The 18,107-nt window shown below is 35.9% G+C and overlaps 2 protein-coding genes across 17 annotated transcripts in view; one reads left to right on the top strand and one right to left on the bottom strand.

Moving 5' to 3' along the window:
* LOC309646905 (uncharacterized protein) overlaps window positions 1-18,107 on the bottom strand; it is a gene marked incomplete at its 3' end in the record, with an annotated part of 286,525 nt that overhangs the window by 205,382 nt on the left and 63,036 nt on the right. For 2 of the 16 annotated variants that reach the window (XM_082433739.1, XM_082433740.1), the window contains exon 3: window positions 6,773-18,092. The exons of 13 other annotated variants lie outside the window; for them this stretch is intronic. In XM_082433739.1, the coding sequence (XP_082289865.1) occupies window positions 18,022-18,092 (71 nt within the window). Of the gene's footprint in view, window positions 1-6,772; window positions 18,093-18,107 lie in introns of those variants that run through there. One more of the 16 variants, XM_082433737.1, reaches the window with a different exon arrangement.
* LOC309646916 (uncharacterized protein) overlaps window positions 1-18,107 on the top strand; it is a 192,871-nt gene that overhangs the window by 174,676 nt on the left and 88 nt on the right. The window lies entirely within an intron of this gene.

Here is an 18,107-nt window from a genome sequence, read left to right as displayed (position 1 = left end):
CTTTACAGTTATTTTTTTCTTATGAGATTCCCAAAGAAACTTCATAATAACACTTGCAAATGTTTCCATAAGAAGGAAAGTTTATGAAATATGTTTAAATATTTATGGAATGTTAAAAATGAGGCATTAATTGGCAAACAACTTAATTAAAATGCTTTCTCAAGTAATTAGCAACAAATACTTCCCTATCTGTTTTGCATGCCATTTGTCTTGTGTTTGTTAAACCCGCCTGTCAGTCAAACTTTGCTTCAGGTAGTTTTTTTGCTCTGTGGGGAAAATCTTCAAAAATTACATCTGAATTTAAAATATTTTGATTATCATTTTTATCTAACAAGTTCTCTTTTTCACTTCATCTTCTATATGTCCCAGTAAACCACCATCCTGGGAATTTAGGGCCTGAAGATGAAATTCCGCATCAAGGCATAACTGAGTTTCCAAAAAACACTCTCCAGAGAACAAACTGAATCAATCTGGAATCAACAAACAGTGCAGTTAATTAATGAGAACACCATAAGGGAGCTTTTTTAAACAGTGTTGACGGCTGCTGCCTCAGGACCAATAGCACCAGAAGTTATTGCTGGTTTGAACAAAGTGACTCTTAGGGGTCCCCCAAGGCACCTCGTGCTTACATTAGCTATTTACCACAACTTTTCCTTTTATTTGCACCCCAGGGGAAGTACAGTTATTTCCTAAATTACTTTTTAAGTGATGCTTATTCCTGCCAGTAGCCTGAGGTGCAACGAAGGTACCACAGAGCGAAGAAACACAGAAACCAAGTCCGAAACAGCACTGAACAGTCTGCAGAAAAATCCCTATACTGTAGGGTTGTTTTCCAAAGCACAAATCCTGAGATGGCACGAGAAGTGGCAGGGGCTCCTTTCTCCGGTTTGGTCTAGGTGGGGGGATGAAGAGGGGAAAGCGAAGCTGCGGGGAGCATCAGAGGCAGGTGGTGGTGCTGGGTGTGAAGAGTTGGGAAGAGGTAAATACTCATCTCGGGCAGCAAGCCTTCTTCAAACTAAGGCAACTGAAAGACACCTTATAATAAAGTCATGCTACATCTTGTGGTTTAGAGGCACTGATCCACAAAATCTTACTGCCCACAGAATGTAAGTGTCTCAAAGGCAGGCAGCTGTCTTTTGTTCACTGACAACCCCCAGCTTCAAAAACAGTGCCTGGCACATGATAAGCACGCAAAACATAGTTGTTGAATGAATGATTAAATGATCAATGACTAAAGTGAGTGGAATTTGGTAACAGAAGATCTTAGCTCTGCCAGTGATTCCCCCAGCAACTGATAGGCACCTAAAGAAATCCTTAGTTTTTAGAATTAGCCATTTGTCATCAATGTCTAATGCATGCTACAAAAAATAAGACCTATAAAATTCAGTCACTCCTTAAGTATCGATATAAAACCTAGTAGATATCATGTATTGTGATAGACTTGGAGATCAACAGTGATTAAAAGACAATTTGGTTCCTGCCTTGAGTTTGTAGCCTGATAGGGAAAGCAGATATCAGTCTAATAATTATACCAATATATAATTAAGAAAATGTGATCAGTGCCTTAAAAACAATACAGGGGTCTATGAAAGCATATAAAAGCATTCAGAAAATTGGAGTGGTTATATAAGGCAATTTTCTTATATGATAAAAATGTTTTAAATGCAGAATAGATAATTTAAGGAAGACATGGGGCTTAAGGGTTCACAAAGCTAGACTAGTCATCTCCCATCTTTTCTTGTGAATTCCAATCTCATCCAAGCCTCTGAAATACGGTTATTCAAGATGTCAGCTGTTTCAAACTATGTTGTGCAGTTCCAAAACTTTCAAAACTTGTACACGCCCAGAAGGACTATTTTAGTAGAATAAGTAGGCATTAAATTCAGTAAGTCTTAATTCCTTTTCCTATAATTAGGATTTTTAAATATCTTAGAAAAAAAGAAGATTAATTCTTTAATTAATGAATAATAAAATATAGTTTCTAAACTTTTTGACTTTAAAAAACAGTTTAAGTTTCATATTGAGCACAGTAATAGGAAAAAAAAGATATTTGTTGACTGTTTTTTGTGCACCAAGAACAATGCTAGATTCTCTTACTCATTTTTAAATATTCAATTATAGTTTAGTCTGCTTTCTAGACAAGATTCCTATTTTTATACTCTTTTTAAAATCTATCTATCTATCTATTTATTTAATGTAAGAATGGATAAGGTGAAATAGTTCAAATCATGCTGGTGAACATTTTTTAAAATTTAAAGAAAAATATGGATACAGACACACAGACAGTAACAATCAGTTATATTTATTAATGTGTGTCCAGTGCATAAACAGCCTTGGGCAAATAAAGATGCTCTGTTGTTGAATGAATAAGTGAGATATCTGGAGACCCCCTGATTTGTCTGGCTGTGTGTGTCTGTGTGCCTGGGAGAGGTGGAGACGGGGGAGGGAGACAAGCTGTTAGTATCCTACTGCTCATGCTTCATTCTTCCCAATTCCTTTATTTTGTAGGCTATTTGCTACCTAATAAAGTTGAATTTCATCAATGATAGAAGTTACCAGAGTTAGTTAGGAACTGTAGCTTAAAAAGTGATGGTGTCATGAGAACTGGACAAAACAAAAAGACAAAAGAGCAGCTTGGATTTTTAGGCATAATCCACGGTGGGCACAGGCAAATGTTAGAGAGCCTACCTGATATTGAATAGGATAGCAAACTTCAAGGAGTACAGTGGTGGTGCGGTTGGGGGGTGAGAGTTTACATAAATTGCTCTATTTTATTCCACTTCCATTCAGAAATAGCCAAGTGCTTATGTCTTGGTGAATGTGGCACTTCTCTTCACCTTGGTAGTCACACACACTCCTGATCTCTTCCACAAGTTTGGGAATTCCAGATGGTAAGGCACGTTACCTAAACTAATATGACATTCAGATCAGACTTGAATCCAAGGAAGAAAAGATCAGTAAAAGCTGGAAAGTTAAAGATCTCACTTATTAAAATAAGTGTTTTTAGAAATAAAAACTTATTTCCTTCATCTCCAAAGAATCTAATGTATACCAGTCAATGATCAAAACACTGAATACCATAGAGAAATAATACATGTGTCACAGAAAAGGGGACCTGGAGAAGAAAAGTGAAAATCAAGGCATTTGAAAAATAATTTTAAGGTGACAGTATTTAAGAAAAGCACTAAATGAAGTATTTGCTGAAACAAGCGTTAAGAGACCAAGGATGGTAGAATTGCATAAAATGAAGACTGTAGAAGAATAGGAAGAATATAAAATGTATTAAGAAAAGCAAGGGAGGAAAGCATTAGGAAATTATTTTTGAACTCTTTCCATTTATATAAACACGTGATGATTCTCTGGCAAAGGGGAAGATTAATGTAATGCCAGGAAGCAATAAAAATGGACAGGAAACAACTATGCTTCAAAAACAACAAAAAGTCATATTTTTGTGAAACTAGTAATGACTACACACTGTCCTCTTCTCCAGTAACGAATCACAAATCAAGGAACTGAATTAACTGAATTAAGTAGTAATTGTTTCCAGACTTTAAAAGGAAACAAATAAGTAGCATTCAACCATCACGTATCTTGGCATGTAATATTCCATCTAAAAATTATGAAGCCAGGCCAGACACCAGAGGTAATCTACTAAAAGAGGAAAAAAATAGAAGTATTAAATGCAATAATCATAACCTCTACAAAAGCAGATAATGTTTGGCAGTCTGTGTAAATATTAGCGGATAACTAAGTACCCTTAATCTTAAAGTAGAAGTTCCACAGAGTTTTACATGACAAAAAGAATATCCAATGTAACTGTAATTCTGAAAAAAATAATCAATCTAATTCTATAGCATTCTGCAGATTCATTCTTGAATCTAGATTTAAGAGCCTAGGGCTCTAGGACAAGTCTTGGTTATTCTTATAGGCTGGGTTATATCTGATCTAAACCCATAAGATTCCCTTTAGCTTCACAGCAAGATGTGAATGAGGTTGTGGCTTTCGATCAAATTAGATTCCCAGATAGCCTCTTTCTCTGTGGGTAAATTGCTGTTCTCTAGAATTCTATTGTTAGGGCTAGTCCAGAATTTAGCCAAACTCCATGGTGGCAAGGACATCTGGGCATTTACCTCAACGTGTTCAACACGTTGTCAGATCGAGAGATATATATGCATCACAGAATGGAAACTTTTGGTTTCACAAAGCATTGGAAATACCTCCTAAGAAGAGAAGTGTCTGTTTGGATTAGATGGTTTCCAGTTAAACAGATGGGGTACCAGCCTCCTGGGTTTAAAACTGGCAGAACCTTTTAGGGCATTCAATAAAAGAATCAACAGTGTTTAAAGAGGAAGCAGAAACACTGGGGTCAAAAACATGACATATTTTCTCATGACAAATAATAAAGTTAACATATCTACAAGTTAAATGTGCCAAAAAATTTGATTCTTTGACAAAGTACAATTATATAAAGTAATGGAAAATTTGACTTCTTTTAGATGTCAACATTTTTGTCCTATAGTCATTCAATTTAGCATACAAATTTCAATTTTATAGAAAACATCTACTTTTCTACAGTTTAGAGTTAGAATTATCCATGATAATGTCGGCCTTTTCCTTCTACCATTCAACCTAGTCTCAAACTATAAGTAAGACTCAACCAAGAATGAGTTCAAGTTAATTTAATAATCACATATGGGCTACTAAATATGCTCCAGGTAGTATGCTAGTTTCAAAAGGTGAATAATACTCAGTCCCTTCCTTCAAGGATTCACCATTTAAGAATAAATTCCCTGCATTTTTCCTGTTTCTACATTCATCACATGGGCAAGACATTCCAGAAGTGAGTTCTAACCTGAAGGTATGATCTTCTTAAGAGTCTGACTGACTATGGACTTTCATATCCTCCAGCCTCTTATTTGAATATTGTTGATCTAGTAGAAGGAAACCAATTTAGAATCCAATACTTATAACAAGGGCTTTCAAGTGCTATTTAGAAATCTGAATCAAATACAGTTGAGGGAAGACAATGAGTTCATTTTTGCACGTGTACTCTTGGATTCTTTTGGGATATCCACATAGACTATCCAGCATTCCATGTATCTGAGTTTAGGAGATAAATTTACAGTATAGATACAGACAGCAGGATGATTCACATATGGGTAGATGTTGAAGTTCTGAATGCAGATAACTTGTGTGTGTTAAGAACATACAGAGGAAGCAAACATGGTAAAGGAGTCCAAGAAGTTAATATGTTGTAAAAAAAGTCAAAGGTAAAGTATTTCCACAAGAGATTTAAGTGGCTTCAAATTCAGAAGAGTTCAAATAATATGAGACCTGATAAGAATGGATTGACTGTGGCAGTTTAGATACAACTGTTGACTTTTGTCTAAGCGAATTTTATAGTGAAGTGAGGAAGGAGCCTAGATTTTACAGAGAAGTACAGAAAAAAAAATGAGTGTGGAACAGATAGATTTAAAGACTATCTAGGGATTTCCCTGGTGGCACAGTGGTTAAGAATCTGCCTGCCAATGCAGGGGACATGGGTTCGAGCCCTGGGCTGGGAAGATCCCACATGCCACAGAGCAACTAAGCCCGTGTGCCACAACTAAGCCCGTGTGCCACAATTAAGCCCGTGTGCCACAACTAAGCCTGTGTGCCACAACTACTGAGCCTATGCTCTAGAGTCCGTGAGCTACAACTACTGAGCCTGCATGCCACAACTACTGAAGCCCTCACGCCTAGAGCCCGTGCTCTGCAATACGAGAAGCCACCGCAATGAGAAGCCCACACACTGCAATGAAGAGTAGCCCCCGCTTGCCGCAACTAGAGAAAACCTGTGTGCAGCAACAAAGACCCAACACAGCCAAAAATAAATAAATTAATTAATTAATTTAAAAAAATAAAGACTATCTTTTGTGTAGCTTAACTATGAAGAGACAAAAAAATATATAAAGCGAGGACTAGAAGAGTATTCCAGTGTAAACAAGGAATTGGGGAGAGGAGTTATTTGTTGGTTTGCTTGACTTTGTTTGCTATTGTTATTTAATTAAAATTAACTTGGGTACGATCATTAGAGAGAACTTGTTAAAAATGGGATGTTGAAAACCAAAAACTGAGAAATCCAGGAAAGAAAACACATTTTACAGAACTTCCCTTTATGATAGCAAAGGAAATTAAAGAAAAGAAGCAAAAATAAAGAAAAGGACTTTATATAAGATAGAGCTTTAGAAAAGCTCTAACTTCTGAAGACAAACTGCAAAATATATCTCATTTTGGAACAAAATTTTTAACAACTCAGTAGAAACTACTAAGCCAAGGAATTAAAATCCATCTAAAGCATACAAAGGCCATTAACCTTTGTATATCCAACAACACTGCATTTTAATACATATAGGAGAAGGTGTTAAAAATATAAGGAGAATTAAACAAAACCATGGTGATAGTGGAACACTTTTTTTTTTTTTTTAATTTTTATTTATTATTTATTTATTATGTTTATTTTTGGCTGTGTTGGGTCTTTGTTTCTGTGTGAGGGCTTTCTCCAGTTGCAGCGAGTGGGGGCCACTCTTCATCGCAGTGCGCGGGCCTCTCACTATCACGGCCTCTCTTGTTGCGGAGCACAGGCTCCAGACGCTCAGGCTCAGTAGTTGTGGCTCACGGGCCCAGTTGCTCCGCGGCACGTGGGATCTTCCCAGACCAGGGCTCGAACCCTTGTCCCCTGCATTGGCAGGCAGACTCTCAACCACTGCGCCACCAGGGAAGCCCCTGGAACACCTTTTAAAACTCTTGTAGAATTTGGTAGGTCAAAAAATCAACAAATAGATAAACATACAGATAATTTGAATAACAGGCTTGATTCTATATACATGAAATATTATAAAATTTAATAATGTACTAAAAAAGTGAATTGTCTTATCAGAAAAATGAGAAAGAACCATGAAAAGGTAATTCATAGAAAAAGAAGCATAAGTGGATAATGTAAATAGGAAACATGCTCAACCTTACTACTAATCGAAGATGTGCAAAATAAAAACAATCTGAAACCTTACCTCCTTATAGATCTAAAAAGATTGAAAAACAATAATGTCCAGTGATGATGAGAATATGGGAATCTATGCAGTAATTTGCATTATTGGTGTGAGTATAAATTGGCACAGTTTTCTAGAGATAATTTGGCAATAAAACTAAATTTTAAACGTTCACACATTTTGGTCAAGCGATTCCACCTCTAATAATTTCTTCAGGAAAGAACAGTTTAAAGGTGTATGTACAAGGATGTTTCCTTAAGTGATGTTAAGAGAGTCATAAATTTAAATCAATGAGAGAGTTTTGCAAATATTAGAGATTAAATCAACTATTCTCAACTATGACATGAGAAATGATAATAATAGAGGAAAGCAGGTTAAGTGAAGAACAGTAAATAAATTATAATCCCACTTATGTAAATTTAAAATTTACATATGTGTAGCAGATAATAGGTTTTTTTAAATTGAAGGAATCTACTTTTATTTGGGGGATTGTGTAAGTGTCTCTTAGGCAAATATGGAGCTTTGTGTGATTCACTTAAGGCTATCATTTCCTGGTAGACCAAGATGGTTGTGTCTTAGGTCATCAACTGCACAAGATTCAGATTTGCTCCCTGAGATCTGACGGTACTGACACCAGATGAAATGCATCAGAATTGCCTCACCAAGGTCTATGTCAGGGAAAACTCCTGAAATAAAATTACCTCAAAGAAAGAGTGAAAATAGCCTCATAAGCAGGGCTGAACACAAAGATCCCAGGATTTATGGAGGAGGATTGTTCCAGCAGAACCTCACGGAAACAACTTGAGACCTCATCACACAGGTGTTTGTGCTCCAGGAAACCACGGAATGTAGACAGAGGAGGAATACAAAGCATTTATTCAACAAATATTTCTTTGAGTGTTTCCTCCATGGCAGTTATTGTTCAAGGTGCCTTTAATACAATAGTGAACGCAAAATACAAACATCCTTGTCTTCCTGGAGCTTACAGTCTAGTGGGGAGAAACAGTCAATAAACAAACATATTATATTGGTGATATTAAGGGGTGCAAAGTGAAATACTGCCAGGAGGAGTGCAGGGGTAGGAATAGGAGGATGGCTATTTTGTGCAAAGTAGTCTCTGAAGGCCTGGGAAGATGAATTTTGATGAGGCATCTGGAACAAGTGAGGAAACAGACCATATGGACATCTGGGGAAGAGGATTCCAGATGGAGAGGACAGCAGAGCCGTACACCCAGCATGTGCTTCTTATACAAGGTACTCAGGAGGCCAGTGAGGACAGGATGAAATGAAGGGGGTGTGGAGGTAACTGGAGATGAGAGATAGGAAGGGCCAGCCCTTATAGGGTTTCCGAGGCCATTTTTAGAATTTCGGCTTTTCCTCTGCAAAAGAGAGGAAGTCGCTGGAGGATTCCGAGTAAAGGAAGCCCTTGGCTGAGGTCAGCACTGAGGAAATGGAAGTGCAATTGAAGGGACCGCAGAGGTCTGCATAGTGGCCTCGCTCAGCCACATTCACGAGGTTACGGAGGATGTCCTTCAAGAGAGCACTACACAAAAGCAAAAACAACAGCAATAACTGACTTTTAAAATCAATTATTAATTTTTGGTATGTGTGGAGAATGGCTTTTACTCTTCCATTGAGTTTTAATCTTTTGCCATAATCATGTTATCAGATAAAATAATAAAGTTACAAAAACAAGCAGAATATAGACAAAGAAAATGTAACAAAGAAAAGAAGCAATCTAGGATCAAAACCACAGAAAAGAGTAAAGGAAATATGTAATGAGTACAGAGGAAGGACTTGGTTGGAATAGGCAAAGGACACATCTTTCTAAAAGATTGGAAGAAAAATAGAAGTAAGAAATAGATGTGTTCTTAGGCACGGTGATGGGAGGTTTGAGGAATTTCCATTAAGAAACTCTTAATCTCCTCTGTAACATATAAAAGAGGTTAATTGGCTTAGAGAAAGATTCTAGATGTTTGAATTGGGGACTTGAAGAGGTTGGCAAGCATTTGAAATAGCTGTAATGGGAAACGGTGCTGAGAAGGCAGCTGAAATTGAGAACCATAAAAATATAATGTCACCATTGCTCACATTTATGTGATTTTTTTCCAGCAGCCCCCAAGCATCTCAGAAATAGAAGTAGAGAAGGCAGATGTTTGGATTAAACCAAGTTTCAGAAGTGCAGCATAACAAGGAACAGGCTCTGGGAGACTTTAACTTCTGGCCATGATGTACTAACAGGGACTGGATTTGCCCACACACCTTAAAAACTATATAATTAGACAAAATACATGCAACAACAATTTTCAGACAATTGAAAGACGCCTAAAAAACAGTGATCCCTGAGAAAAGGAAACAAATGAGGTGAGACCTACAGTTGTCCAAGCTAATTTCCCACAGAAACTTTCAAACCTTCAGTGCAAAGGGAAACTCAGTTAAAGCCCAGGGGTCTGGCTGAGTAGAGGAGACAGAGCTGGAAGTTCAGGAAGGCCAAGATGGCTAAAATTTGTTGGGAGGCGAGGAACTCAGAGAAAGGAATTACATCAAGATAGCTCCAGAGATCGGCAGAGGGTTTCTCTGGAGTGTGTGACTAAGTACTGATCTGCACCACACACATGGGAGGGATGTACCAGAGGCTGAGGAAAGAAGTATGAAGAAGAAAGAAAATCAGTGTGACAATATCTGGAGTTAACATGGGGTTGGGAAGAATCTGTGTTCTTCCAGAGTAGAAAGATTTCCAAATATAAGAAGAATCAAGTAGTATCTAGAAGGATATTGCCTCAGAAGTGGGCTCTGAATATGCCCCAGAAAAGCTTAGAAACAAGCCTTGAAAGAAACAAACTGATTCCAAGTAACTGTGTCCCAGAGCAAAGTCTAACAATATTTAAAGAAACATAAATTATAAAATTTATGATACCTAGTATCTAAAAAAAGAAACCCTATTCATACAATGAAGCAGAAAAATAGAATTCAAAAACCAGGAGATAAATCAATCAATATAAACAGACAGAAATAGCAGGTTGAGAAAATTATCAGACATTTAACACTCTCCATGTTAAATCCACTATCTCAGATATACTCCGTATATTAAAAAAAGGAAATCATGAGCATGATAAGAGGAGTAATAGAATATATAAAAGAGACTTCTAGAGTGAAAAATAAGATAATGTGAAATTAAAAACTCACCAACTGAGATTAAATGCAGATTGGACACTGCACAAGAAATGATTAGTGAATTAGAACACAACAATAGAAACTATACAAAATGAGACAGAAAGATATGACTGAAAAAAGTCAAAATGCCAAATGATTAATATACAGGTAATTAGAATCACAAAAGGAAAAAAAAAGCAAAGAAATAATGGTAGGTAATTTTCAAAATTTGATGAAAATTATACTCAGAATCCAAGAAACTCAACAAAGACTAAGAAAAATAAAGATGAAGAAAACTACACAAAAATATATCATAATCAATTATAGAGAATCAGTGATAAAGAGAAAATACTAAAAGCACCCAGAGGAAAAAAGACTTATTATTTACAAAGGGACAAAAGAATGAGAGCAGAATTTACATTAGAAACTATGCAGGACTGAAGACTGTGAATCAACAACTTTAAAGTACGAAGAACCAAAAATCTATCAACATAGAACTCTATACCCATCAAAAATGTCTTTCAAAAATGAAGGCAAGACTTCTGGCCTCCACTTTGGATGTAGAATTCTGAAAAAGAATTCATTCCAATATTTACAACAAGAAAAAGGCCAATAACCTAAAACCATAATTTTTTCTTTGAACATATTAGAGAGCTGAGGTCACAGGACAATGAAGTAGCCTGAAGTCTAAGGAAAAAAGTGCCCCCCCAAAAAAAAAGATTGGAGGAAAGACTTGCTCTCCTAGAGCAAACAATGGGGACCATGTAAGCTGGAAAGAAGAATTTAGGCACAATTTTGACAAATTGCTAAATGCTGAGTGTAGGCTACCATGGAAGTATGGAACCCATGAGAGCTACAGACAAAGAGAAAAAACAAACTCATTGGCAAGCTCTTCCCCATGGACCTTCCCAGGTACTTGAAACATTGGGAACAAGGCAAGAAACCACAGAAAGCCTCTCATGTGGGGCTCTAGAGGAGGGGAACAGAAGATGCTATAGAAAAGGCTCAAAGCTGCCTTGATCCTTCTATCCTTTCTCCCCTACAGGAAAGAAAAAAGAAAAAAAGCCTTAGGCCGCTGAGAGGAGAACACATGTCAGGACACATAAGGACACATGTGAAGGCCACACATGGAATCTAGAAAAGGGAACAGAAAATAAAGCCCTTCTACTCAAGGGAGAAAAGCAGGAAAATATCCCGGGCCCAAATCATTAGCGAACCCTCACTGGTAGAGGAGCAGGATCCTGAGAAGACCCCCCACCCTGAGACCCAGGTACACCTGCCCAGGGTACCTATCTACCTAGGATGCAGGCTCAGCCAGGACTTAGAGAATGGTCCCTGTCCAGCCAACAAGGTCAATGTGCTGGAAGGGTCTAGTGAGGGGGTCCTTGTGTTCATCAGATTTACTAGTTTGAAGGTCTTTCCTTGGCTGGGGCAGTTTCAGTACAAAGATAAAGGCAAAAACAAAAACAAACATTTGTTTGTTCTCTATATGTGTAGGTCTGTTTCTGTTTGGTTATATACGTTCTATTGTTTTATTTTTTGATTCCACATATAAGCGATAACAGAGAGTACAAGATGGGGTATGGGATTAAGAGACACAAACTACTATATAAAATAAATAAGAAACAAGGATATACAGTACTGTACAACACAGGGAAGTATAGCCACTATTTTATAATAACCTTAACAGTATAATCTATAAAAAATATTGAATCACTATGTTGTACACCTGAAACAAATATAATACTGCAAATCAACTATACTTCAATTTTTTAAAACTCAATAAAAGGTAAAATAAAAAATAGAAACACACAACAAAACCCCCAACATATTCCAATGAATGATAGAAGTCAGCTGAAAGTGGGAAGTAAAAGAATGAGTCCAGACTGCTCCTTGAGGAGGCCTAGAGTGAAAGAAAGAAGCTAGACAGGGCTAGAGAGACTAATATGTCAGGGAGAGTGGTTTACAGGCTCAGTGCAGTATGTCAGTTCAACAGGAAGTCATTACTTTTTTTAATATTCTTGTTCTGCCCTTGAAAAATTACAGTGCCATTTTCTTGTTTGCAAAGGTCTCAATAACATTCCCCATCCCCCAGTGGGATTGAAGCCTCTAAATTAATTGTCATGCACTTAAGTGATGTAGTGTGATTTTAAAAGATGCAAACTTTATCCCTAAAAATAATCCCAAAGAAAGTAATATTTCTAAATATTTGGCATAACACAGCTCCATCTTATTACAAGAAAGCATCAATTCAAATGTTCATCTTCAGAGTCAGTTTTATGAAAAGCTGAGACAAAAGCAGAATTTGTTACCATTGCCCTCCTTCTTCATGATCCTCACTTACCTCTCCTTTCTCACCCACCCAGATGCCCAGAGCCGTCACAGGGCCCCTGGCTACCCAGGCTCCCTTTTTGTAGCTCTGCATAGGCCTAGTCCTCCTAAGGAGGACTATATAACTCTAAATCATGGTCCTATCTTTCCATAGTCCCTCCTGTCAAAGAAACTTCAGTGGCTTCTTGGTCCTGAAGAGGCTTACTCTCAAAATATATTAATAACACAGGAAGGAAAACTGATTAAATCTATTCATATAAACATGTTGATGACCAATCAAGTGGAAGGTTTTGCCTAACCCCAAAGCACATACAATTTATTAGAGGTTATTCTCTTAGATGAATGGCATTATCTTTTATTGGCAAAATGTTATCTCAATGGAGATTTAAACTAGCAATGTAAAGAGTTAGAAAAATGACAATTAGTTTTAAGGATTTAAGTTTGTTAAGATTTTTAAGCATCTAAGGCTTTTATGATTTTCAAGGATTTGGGGATTATGAGAGTATCTCAATTAAGTAAAATTCTTGGGTAAGGAAGACAAAAGATAGGACAGCTTAGTAGATCTGAGTCTCTGAGCACAGCTAGACCTTTGATCTACAGCAATGAACGTTGATTCGGTGTGTGTGTGTGTACTTGGTTTTTTTGGTTTTTGTTTCTTTATTAAGTAGGTTGTTTCACAGATATCCTAAGAAAAGAAGAAAACTATGAGGAGTTTGGTTTTTACAGCATCATGATTGTTTTCTCACTAAACAACAACATACATAATTCTCATCTGACATATTACCATGATGAGCACAAGTTGGAAAAAATTCTCCTTTTGGTTCAAAGTTAGGGAACATACTAAGAATAAATATTTAACACTTCTGGAATTCTAAGAGATGCCTAAGAGGCATCTATGATGAGTCTACTAATTTTCAAAAATAATCACTCCATTTTGTTTACACCCATAGTTTGCACTGCACATTTAAGAAGGATTTTTTTCTTCACTATTTAATTGGAACATGAGAGGTCTTGGCATCACTCGGTCCTATCCAGGAAAGACCACTCCAGACTGAAGAAAACCTGTCTAAGCCTGACAGGAAAAAAATAGAGAACAAAGGAAGGGTCCCCCTTCCTCTAAGGAAGAATGGTGAGACTACTGAATTTTTTTTCAGATGCTCTGTTTTACTGGTTCATTCACAAGAAATATAACCAGGAAAACCGTTTATTACAAGAAACAAAATAAATTGTCTGTCTTCTCGCCTCTCTCTCTCTCTCTCATGCTTTCTGTTTTTATACTTTAGACATTTCTCATTATTTGCAAAATAATACAAAACATGTTCTTCACTATGGGGATCTGAAGAAACAGAGATGTGGTCCTTGCCTTCAGAGGGCTCAGGTAATAACATAGGTTTTCATGGGGCTGAACTCTGTCCTTGTTATCTAGGTTATGATGGCCAAGTTAGTTACCCTCTCTGGACCTCAATTTTCCCATAAGTAGAACAAAAGAATTGAACTAGATAATTTTACTGCCCCTTACAGCTCTAACATACTAGCACTGCTTTGTTCTGTTTTATCCCCGTACCTCTGGTTTCACTAGTTTAGTGCTTTAAGCCCCTTCTGAAATATTTTGTGGAAAATGGAAGTACTCAGTATAAATGAGTATTAAGTGAGTTAAATCTAGTCAAACTCATTATGTAATGATAAGGTGGTGAATTTTTTCTGCCCCATTCCTTCACCTAATTATATACACTAATCGCTATCTTCTATGAATACCACCTAGTTTAGTCACATTTCATGCTCAATAACACATACCAACTCTTTAAAAATTAAGAAATTACCATTTGGTGATTTAATTTAAGCTTTGGAATTTGAATATGTGTGTTTACTATAAAATCTATAATTGTTCATGTCTTTCAGCCATATCTTCTCATTTTTTTCTGCCAAATACTCTGTCACCTACATGGAAATGCTAAGTGAGGACTGCCAAAGAGGTTTCAAATCAATATCTGAGCTTCCACCTTGAGAAACCAGGAAAAGGGCAAATTAACTCAAAACAATCAGAATAAAGGAAAAATAAAGGCAAAAGCAGAAATAAATAAAACTGGTACTGGAGGGAAAAAAATGAATGTGATCAAAAACTGGTTTTTTGAAAAGATCAACAAAATTGACAAACATATAGCCAAACTAGCCAAGATAAAAAAAGAAAACACAAATTACCAGTTTGGGCAATGAAAGTAGAGACATCCCTAAGACTTTATGGACATTATAAGGACAGTAAGATAATAATTACAAAAAATTTTATGCCTGTCAGTTTAACAAGATAGATAAAATGCATGAATTTCTTAAAAGACATAATTACTAAAGCTCATTCAAGAAAAAGTAGATAACCTAAATATTCCTATATCGTCCAACAAAGAAAACTTCAGACCCAGATAACTTCATTTGTAAATTATGTGAAACATTCAAGGAAGAAATAGTGTCAATATCCTACAAACTTTTCCAAGCAGTGGAAGAGGTAGGAACACTTCCCAGCTCACTGTATGAAGCCAGCATTACCCTGATACTAAACCCAGATAAGGATCTTATGAGAACAACAACAATAACAAAACTGTAGACCAATATCCCTTGTGAATATTGATGCAAAAATTCTCAACACAGTATTGTTAAATTGAATCTATATAAAACGGATAATACATCGTAATCAAGTGGAGTTTATCTCAGGAATGCAGGTTGGCTCTCTATTCAAAAATCAGTTAATATAACTCACCACGTCGCAACCCTTTTACTTCAATAGATACAGAAAAAGCTTACCTTGCACCATAAACAAAAATTAATTCAAAGTGGGTCATAGATCTAAGTTTAAAATTACTGGAAGATAAATACGAAAAAAATTAATGTAAGAAAAAACTGGTTCTTTGAAAAGATTAACAAAATTGATAAACATAGCCAAACCAGCCAAGATAAAACTATATCTAAACTCAGCTAAACGAGATCTAAAATTATAAACATTTTAGAAAGAACTAGAAGAAAATCTTTGTTAGGCAAATATTTCTTAGATAAATCACTAAAATCACAATCCAAAAGGGAAAAATTGATAAATTTGATTTTATTAAAATTAACAATGTCAATTCTTTGAAAGAATGAAAAAATAAGTCACAGATGAGAAGAATATATTTACAAGTCACATTATCTGATTAAGGGCTGATGTTCAGAATATATAAAAATGCTCAAACACCAAAAACAAGAAACGAAAAATTTAATAAAAATGACAAAATATTTGAACAGACACATTACCGAAGGAGAGATACACACAAAAAGATGTTTAATGTCATTAGTCATTAGGAAATGCACATTAAAATCACGATGAGATACCACTGTACATCTATTAGAATGATTAAAACTCAAAAAACCGACAATAACAACAAAAAGTGCCAATACCAAATACTGATGAGAATATATGCCAGCTAGAACTCTCACTTATTGCTAGTGGGAAAACAAAATGGTAGAGACACTTTGGAACACAGTTTGACATTTTCTCATAAAGTTAAACATGTACTTATCATATGATAGGAAATTCCTTATTATTATTATTTTTTTTGGTATTTTCCCAAGAGAAATGAACACTTAACGCTTATGCAAAAACCTTTAGGCAAATATTACAGCTTTATTCACAAACACCAAATCTGAGGACAATCCAAATGCCCTTTGGCTGGCAAACAGATAAACGGTGGTACAACTGCCGTGTTGGGAAGTTTTGGGATTGGTGGAACAGTTCTGTGTCTTGACTGTGGTGGTGCTAGCACAACCACATGTATGCATCAAAGCTCACAGAAATGTACACTTTAACAGGTGAACTTTACTGTATGTAAATTATATTTCAGTACAGCTGACTGAAAAGAGAATAACTGTGGAGATAATTATAAACAAGTGTATACCTATAGGCCAAAATTTTTTGTACTTAAAAAAATTTTTGATTCACCTAATAAAAACACACATACGCCCCTTGATGATTACTCCTACTTCTTGGACTGTTTGATACAGATATTAACAAAAAACATATGGAGATATAAGTATAAGCCTGTCTATTATGTCACTGTGGATTAGGGAAAAATCAATAAATTAATGTATTAAATATAAAGGACGAAATGACAATCATTACGGGAATGGTTAAGTAAATTATTGTGTGTGTATACACACACAAACACACATATACATGTATAGTATATATATTACATACACTATATACTATATATATACACTGTGGAATATTGTGCTTTTACGTTGCAGAAAAATGTATACAAGTATGACCCCCTCTGGAGGTTAAAAAAGAAAGAACAGAAGAGAACGAAAAAAGAGAGATAAACTGTTAGCCTAGAAAAAAGGTATAAAATATTGTACATACCTGACAACATTTGTCACTTCAGGAGGTTGATTTGAAAGAAGATGAAAGGATTATTAATTTTATATAAGTCTGTGTATTATTTGACTTTATAATGATCATAAATTGCTTCTGTGTGTGAATAGATCTAACATAGTAAAAATAATTAAATGAAACAGTTTTTTGAATACTGTACCAAATAGAGTTGATATTAATGAAATCAACATACCACGATATTTGGTACAGTGAGCTTTAACTTATTAGACAACTGGTAGCATCATGGTCAAGAACATGGACTCTTGAGCCAGATCTTTCAGTTCAAAAGCTGGTTCTACTACTATGAGCTGTGTTACTTTAGACATATTACTTAACCTCTCTGTGACAACTTCCTCCTCTATAAAAGGGACTAATAATAACAGTACTTAACTCACAGGATTTTTGTGAAGATTAAATGTTACATGTATGTTAGTACATATAAAGAGCTAAGTACAGCAACACTCAATAAATGTTTGCTGTTATTAGTAGTAAATCTGAGATTTCAAGTCATTCTACAATTTCAAGTAAAGAGTTAAGATCATGATTGCTTCAACTAGATTATCAGAATTTAAGCAAGTCTCTTTTTCTTAATTAGTCAAGTGAAAGAAACAATTAAAAATCCATATATCCAAAACCATAGTACTAAAATTGTCTTTTCACAAAAAGGGAAAGTACTCCTTACTCGTAATATAATCCTGTATATTAAGCCTGACACTTCTTCCCTTTTCTTCACCGCCTTATCCAAAATTGTGCCCAGGTGCAGAAAAGGATTTGAGTTAGTAGAAGGGAATTCACGGCCATCTAAACTCCATATGGTCACAAGAGATATCAGAAAATGAAAGAAGGTTCAGTCAAAAAGACACTCGCAGTAGAACTGAATTTTTAAAGCTACATCTGTCATATTATTTGTGCCACATGAATCATTTGGTTGCAATGAGGACAAAAGGAACTCAGTGCTAGGACTACAGGATGTGTGTGTATCCGTGTGTGTGTGTGTGTGTGCGTGCGCATGTGCCTTTCCCACAGAACATATGTTATCCCACTCGGATTTTGCCAAAGGTGAAGTTGGATCATGTAACAAAATATAGTGATACACAATCAAAATGTTGGGGTTTAGTCCTCATCTGAAGAACAGCATTTGATTTGAATTTGGATTAGGCAGCTTTGTTGACACTTTCCTATGACTGAAAAAAAAAAAA

Source organism: Balaenoptera physalus (assembly GCF_965194825.1).
Source record: "Balaenoptera physalus genome assembly, chromosome: 17".
NCBI lineage: Eukaryota > Metazoa > Chordata > Mammalia > Artiodactyla > Balaenopteridae > Balaenoptera > Balaenoptera physalus.
Note: the sequence above shows the minus strand (reverse complement) of the source record. Positions and strands in the feature narration are given on the sequence as shown.